General features: G+C 38.7%; 1 protein-coding gene across 2 annotated transcripts in view; it reads left to right on the top strand.

Annotated features, from left to right (window-relative positions):
- LOC108428494 (ammonium transporter Rh type C-like) overlaps positions 1 to 6,457 on the top strand; it is an 8,422-nt gene extending 1,965 nt beyond the window's left edge. For both annotated transcript variants that reach the window (XM_037545118.1, XM_037545117.1), the window contains 9 exons: positions 230 to 380; positions 2,093 to 2,240; positions 2,424 to 2,590; positions 2,713 to 2,850; positions 2,932 to 3,068; positions 4,069 to 4,193; positions 4,286 to 4,359; positions 4,680 to 4,753; positions 5,997 to 6,457. In XM_037545118.1, coding sequence (XP_037401015.1) covers positions 230 to 380; positions 2,093 to 2,240; positions 2,424 to 2,590; positions 2,713 to 2,850; positions 2,932 to 3,068; positions 4,069 to 4,193; positions 4,286 to 4,359; positions 4,680 to 4,753; positions 5,997 to 6,030 — 1,048 coding nt within the window. In that variant the 3' untranslated portion in view covers positions 6,031 to 6,457. The remainder of the gene's footprint in view (positions 1 to 229; positions 381 to 2,092; positions 2,241 to 2,423; positions 2,591 to 2,712; positions 2,851 to 2,931; positions 3,069 to 4,068; positions 4,194 to 4,285; positions 4,360 to 4,679; positions 4,754 to 5,996) is intronic.
- Positions 6,458 to 6,929: the final 472 nt, after the last annotated feature.

The following is a 6,929-nucleotide window of genomic DNA, read 5'->3' as shown; positions in this document are numbered from 1 at the left end:
GTACACCTGAAATATCTGTTGCGCCTTAGTCAGTAGGGATTGTGAAGTGATTTGATAACCGAACAATTTGTTTGCATGGTGTCATGTCCTCTGTGGTTCTAATTTCATTTTTTTCATAACTGTCAGGCTGACAGAGTTGATTGATGTGATCCAGTTGAACTGGTTCTTCTGCCTACTGTTATAGTATATGTTGTAAGTGCACCATAATCAGTTGAATTTTTTTTTCCAGTATCATCAATGCTGACTTCTGTGTGGCTGGGTGTCTAATCGCATTTGGAGCCTGTCTGGGAAAAGTCAGTCCTGTACAGCTGATGGTGATGACTCTCTTTGGAGTCACGTTGTTTGCAGTGGAGGAGTATATCATCCTTAACATTATTCATGTTAGTTATGCCTTATAGATTTACATTTACCCTTCACTTTGTTAGTAATATCTTGCTTATAACTCCTCTCCCAGGCCACAATAAGAATGTCATATTCTAATAGGTTCCCATCCATCACTGGTCAGTTTACAAAATCTATAGAACCACTGTCACCCAGATTATTCTGGTGGTGGTCCATTCTCAGCACTAACATGGTAGTGTGTATGGTTACTGCTACGTTGAGAGTGGTGCACCACCTAAAATATCCAGTCAAGACATTTCTAGTGGCCAAATTTAGCTTTTTTAGAGCATTGGAACTACTAAGCTAACAATGCTAGGAGTCACACTACGAGTCTTTTTTCTGTACCTACACCCCCAAAACCTCTCAACTGCTTCAACTCACATGCAGATCTTCATTTAAGTTGAAGAGACATGGTGGTTTAGGACACAGCTTGACTTACTGTGAGCTATAACTTCCACCTAAACGTTCCAACTATTACTGGACTGTTGTTATTTTTTATAAACAACTGTCAATCTTAATTTTAAACTGAAGATATATGTTTAAATCTGGAAAAAAATGAAATTGCGCATGTAATTTAACATATATATGGATATATGGCATACATCATACTGTGTCCTAAACCACATCAACAAGTCTGCTTGACAGGCTTTACTTTGGGCTTCATGTATCAAGCCAAACTTAGAAATTCTGCTTTCTCAGTTAGTCTGATAACTTAGACCCTAAAAACCAGCCTGCTCATTAGGAAAAGAGGGCCGTCCTATTGGACTATCCTAAACCTATAGCTTAAATTGTCCAGCTGACTGACAAAACCTGTTTGTGAAACGTCCCACTGGAACTGATTCAATGAAGTAGCAAGCTGTTTTGGGGATGCATTTGTGGAAAATATTTGAATGACTTTTGACTTCTAGTCCAACGGTCACCAACTCCTGGAGTTTAGCTTTCATACAGAATTTATTTCCAGTGTGCATCTGTGTGTTGCCCCTCCCCTGTTAACTAACACTTATGCCATCAAAAAAGGCTTCTGCAGATGTGAATTAGGTGTTGCAGACTGTGGTTGGAACTAGATTCTGCAGGAGGAGGGTGGATGTAATGTATGTTAGCAATGTTAGCCTCATGGCTCTTATGCATCAAGAAAAGGGGCTTTAAAGTCTCTAACAGTACAGCAGCAAGCTGCAACTATCAGGTCAATGTATACTCTTAAAAAAAGTTTCTTCAAGAGTTCTGTGCCAAAGAAAATGGTTCTATATAGAACCATGAACACAAAGAGCCCTTTGCATGATTAAATGCTTCTTTGCATTGTGAAAAGGTTATTTAGATTGAAGGAGAATATGCTGTAGATGTTTTTGAAAAGGGTTGTATATAGCACCAAAAGGGGTTCCAATATTGTAACAGGCCAAAGAACCATTTTTGGTACCATATAGTGTAGTTGGTAACACCTCTGCCTGCTATGCTATAGACTGGGGTTCAAGCACCCTACACTATACCAATTAGAGTCCTTGGGCAAGACTCCTGACACTACCTTCACCTACCTGTGTAAACCGATCAAATTGTGAGTCACTCTGGACAAGAGCATCTGCCAAATGCCATAAATGTACATATAGATCCATATGCTAAGAGTGTAGATAAAGGTTATGTTGACTCCACATTCCAGCTGTTTCTTGATGTCTACCATGGCGCTCTAATTATATTTTTCTGAACTTTCCTGGTACAGGCTAAAGATGCAGGTGGGTCTATGACCATCCATACCTTTGGAGGATATTTTGGTCTGGTCATATCATGGGTTCTGTATCGACCAAATTTACATCAGAGTAAACGTCTGCAAGGCTCCCACTACCATTCTGATGTCTTCGCCATGATAGGTGCGTTCCATTGCTCTTTGAGAATCAAGTGCAATTCTGGGGCGAGGTCCTCAAGTCCTCAAGTATATAAACATGAAAGCTAAAGAGGCATCTTAATGCTAGCATGCTTTTATGGTTCAACGTTTAGGATGACTTTCGGCATCGAAACAGCTTTCATCATCTATAATCATCTTGTCTTCACAGGAACCCTCTTCCTCTGGATGTTCTGGCCCAGCTTCAACTCTGCCATAGCGAATCATGGAGACGGACAGCACCGAGCAGTCATCAACACCTACCTGGCCTTGGCTTCCAGCGTTGTCACAGCCATCGCCATCTCCAGCCTCTCCCACAGAAGAGGCAAACTGGACATGGTAATCTTCCATACCACATTAATCATGTAACGGTGATTATTACATAAAGATAATTGATTGTAGTTTCACTGTCAGATCTTGAGCATGCACAGTATGTGCTGAGTCTGTTTTTTGCGGTTTAGGTTCATGTCCAGAATGCCACCCTAGCTGGAGGCGTAGCCATGGGTACAGCAGCTGAATTTATGATCATGCCCTACGGCTCACTCATCGTTGGCTTCTGTTGTGGAATCCTGTCTACCTTTGGCTATTTGGTGCTTACTGTGAGTGTTATGTAATGAATTGTGCATTTGCGTCTCATGATGAATGTGAATTCCTGTTAAAGTGCTGATTTCTCCACCCAGCCATTCCTGGAGAAACATATGAAGATCCAGGACACTTGTGGAATCCACAATCTGCATGCTATGCCTGGTTTGCTAGGGGGAGTCATAGGCGCCATCACAGCTGCCACCGCAAGCAAATCTGTCTACGGACATGAAGGGTAAGTTTCCCTAACTAGGTTTGTATTTGGTTTGTACGTGGTTGGTTAGTGTAGTGGGTAACACCTCTGCCTTCTATGCTATAGACTGGGGTTCAATCCCCACCTGGGTAAACACCCTACACTAAACCAATAAGAGTCCTTGGGCAAGACTCTTAACACCACCTTCGCCTACCTGTGTAAAATGATCAAACTGTAAGTCGCTCTGGATAAGAGCGTCTGCCAAGTGCCGTAAATGTAAATGTATTTCCTGAAGGAAGGTGCTGACGTATCCTACGTATCCTGAACATATCCTAAAATGTATGTAACAAATCACAGAGTCTGTTTATAAGAGTCACAGAAATAAAATGGGAGTAAAAGAAAGCAAATAAGGAAAAAGAGGCAAATGAAGAAGGGAGTAAGGAAGGAAGAAAAAAAGGGAAACAGAAAATAAAAATAGAAGCAAACAGTGAAATGAAATGAAAGAATGAAGAAAAAGAGAAAAGTGAAAATGAGGAAAAAAACATGTAAACATCAATCAAGTTTAATAAAATAAAATAAAAAACGAATTGGCCATTTTTAAATGCAAGAATGGAGGGATGGATGAAGAAGTGAGGAAGATGAACAGCCACAAAGAGGCTGAGAGGGAGAGCAGAGTGCAGTAGAAGCATTTCAAACATGCACAGCCAATCAGCTTCAAGGTATTTATGACATAAGTGGCAGCTGGAACTCAAACAGCTTCCTCCAGACAAGTCTGTGAAAAAAAATGAACAACAGAAATTTTATATCTAAAATTCACAGGAATGTTATATCTAAACCATAAAAAAAGGCTGAAAGGAAGGTCAGTGTAGAAGCATTTTAAACAAGCGCAGCTACTCAGCTTCAAGCTTCTTCTTCTTCTTCTTATTATTATTATTAGATAAAAATACAGTGTAAGGACCTTAAAAATAAACAGCACTTTAAAAGCTTTTATTAGAATGTTACAGAAATATTAACAGTCTAAAACACTTCTTTCTTTTGCCAGGTTGGTGAACACTTTTAACTTCGTGGATGAATTTGCGAACAGATCGGTGGGCACACAGGGGGCTCATCAGGCTGCTGGACTGTGTGTGGCTCTCATTTTTGCACTGGGCGGTGGAGCGTTGGTGGGTGAGTGCACCCCTGGTGTACCTTTAGCAGTGAAAACCTGTTTCACTAAATGTACATAGTTTGCTGATTTTTGGAGGATTGATGCTGTGCAGGTGGGATCCTGAAGTTGCCTCTCTGGGGAGACCCTGAGGACTGCAACTGCTTTGACGATGAAGTGTACTGGGAGGTGAGGGAGAGTGAAGTGCTTGTGCTGAATGATTTTCACCACTAGAGGGTGCTGTTGGACATTATTACTGATGATAATCGGTGAATGCAGCAGGTTTTCACTGTCATTGCTGCTTGAAAATCAGTAAAAAGTGCACTGAAAGTGAACACCAATTTAATTACATGGGTTTTAAGTATATTAATATATTTAATTTAAATTTAAATATTAAATTTAAGTATATATTAAATGTGAGATTGTTTTATATTAAGTGTACTGTGACTTACTGTGATTTTCTTATATTATTTCTTATATTAAGTTTACTGTGACATGTTTCCTTGCAGCTGCCTGAAGATGAGGAGAGCATCCCTGCTATTATTGAATACAACAACCAGATGGACAGCAAGCGCTTTGATATGTAAGTGTCATGTTTTTATGATAAATGTGATTAAAATTATTTTGGTATTTTGGCGCTTTTCTTTTTTTAGGTGAATAAATAGCACGTGCGGTGAATACAGGCACACACCCATGTAACTGCATTCTTTTAAAGCACCACTTGGTGGCACTAGATTCTTAGAAACCAGGGTTCTTTTGAGCAGCGCTGTAAAACAACCAGTTTTGGTTCTCTAAAGAAAAGAGATTTGTGAAATACATTTTAAAGGGCCCATATCATGGAAAACAAGATGAAATTTTGATGAAAAGATGAAAAGAGTTTAATGTGCAATATGAGTAATAATATGTGATAAACATTAATGTTTCAAAAGGACTCATTCATATTTCCAGTTCATACATTCCATAAATGGAAACTAAGCTGCAAAAACAGCTCAATTTTAATATTTTGTGATGTCATATCCAGCTCATTTACATATTCACTTATTCAACCTACAGCAGTTCAGTCCCTTCCATTCATACTGAAGTTCTAAGGAATGTCTCATCCTCTTTACTTTTTAAAAATAAGATCAGACATCATTTACGTATCAGTCTTAAAGACACGGTAACAAAAACAGCCTGTTTAATTAATAATAAGTAGAAAGAATTATGACCATTTTCGGTACATAAGCCAAAAAACTTCAAGAAAAGGGTAGAGTACATGTTGAATATTCATGTAATATGAAGGTTCCATACCAATTTAAAGGTTCCTCTGGTAGCCTTTACATTATGTGGAGCTTTTTTGTTTTTTATTTAAAAGAGGTTCTCCGTGCTCACACCTTATTTAAGAGAATGATTCTCCAGAGAACCATCCACTGAAAGGTTCTTGAGGGAACCAAATGTTTTCTTCTATGGCATTGTGTGAAATAACCCTTTTTGGCACCTCTATTTTTATATGCATATAAAACCAGGAGATATGCAATTGGCCTTTTATTAGCCAGTCAGCATCTGATGAATGTAAAAAATTAATAATGATTGAAGATAATGTTTTACATTAGGCTAATGCGTCATACCCTATTATGTGATACTATTGCAAACTTTAAGTTTGTGAATCTTATTTTTAGGATTTTTTCAGTGCATTGCACTTCACACCAATGCCTGTCTACACTGGCCTTGATGTATTTATTTATTCTTTGCTATTCATTAGTCCTGTGGAACAATAATGCAGTACAACTGTAATACAGCTGTTACTTCATGCTAAAATGTTTCTATGATCTGATTTTTAACCTTAGGGTGGAGTCCAACACGTTAACAGTCTCAACCTGACTGATCGGTCACAAACCACTGAACACTTATGTGCTCAGTGATAAAAGCCCCAGTGCACAACCAGATGCTTGATGAATTGCACACTAGTTCTATATTTGCAGCCGTTCAGCTGCCCCTAACTACATATTCCTCTTCAGTGGTCTGACTCTCCTGCTGACATCTACATACCTGTAAGGTTCATTCCTAATCCAGATTTTGTGTGGCTGTTCCAGCTGTTTAACTATGTTTCTAGGCTAAATAACCCAAGCTATGTGCTGACTCCTTTTGGGAAACTGTGAACTATAGCATATTAGGTATAACCTGTAAATGTGCAAATAACTTTGTTTTATATAGAAAGTGCACCAGTGTCTATATTAAAGTCTCTTTTTAACTGTAAAACCTTTTGAAGTTTGTTACTCTTGGCAATTAAATACCTCAGTGACACGAACGTGTGTTTTGTTTTGATCTCATCATTGATGTACATAGTCTTCATAGGTTAGAACAAAGTGCCTGGTCATGGTTCAGAGATGGTGGCATCATTCTTACCTCTTCTGCCAATGTAATGAGACGGTACTGGTGTTTTTCAGCCTTTATTTTTCACTGTCAATAATGATTTGGCATTTTAACTGCTATAACATCCTGGGAGAGGTTCACAGCAGCTAAAAAGACAAGATTGAAAAAATGGTTTGAACCCTCCATCCCTGTGCATCTTCTTTGGCTTACTTATTCTTGGGACATTGCTCTTTTGCAATGTACAACGGCCAGGATAAATAAGGCCAAGATAAGAACAATTGTGTCCTGGTCAAATACAGAGAAAGAACAGAAAGAAAATAATGAGGGCATAGCAACCTTTGCTAACTGATATGATGGTGGAAACTCCAGTATACTGGGTTCATGTATTTATCTTTATTTGTTATTTA

This window comes from Pygocentrus nattereri, chromosome 15 (assembly GCF_015220715.1).
Source record: "Pygocentrus nattereri isolate fPygNat1 chromosome 15, fPygNat1.pri, whole genome shotgun sequence".
Lineage (NCBI taxonomy): Eukaryota > Metazoa > Chordata > Actinopteri > Characiformes > Serrasalmidae > Pygocentrus > Pygocentrus nattereri.
The sequence above is the reverse complement of the archived record's forward strand: the minus strand, read 5'-3'. Positions and strand labels throughout refer to the sequence as shown.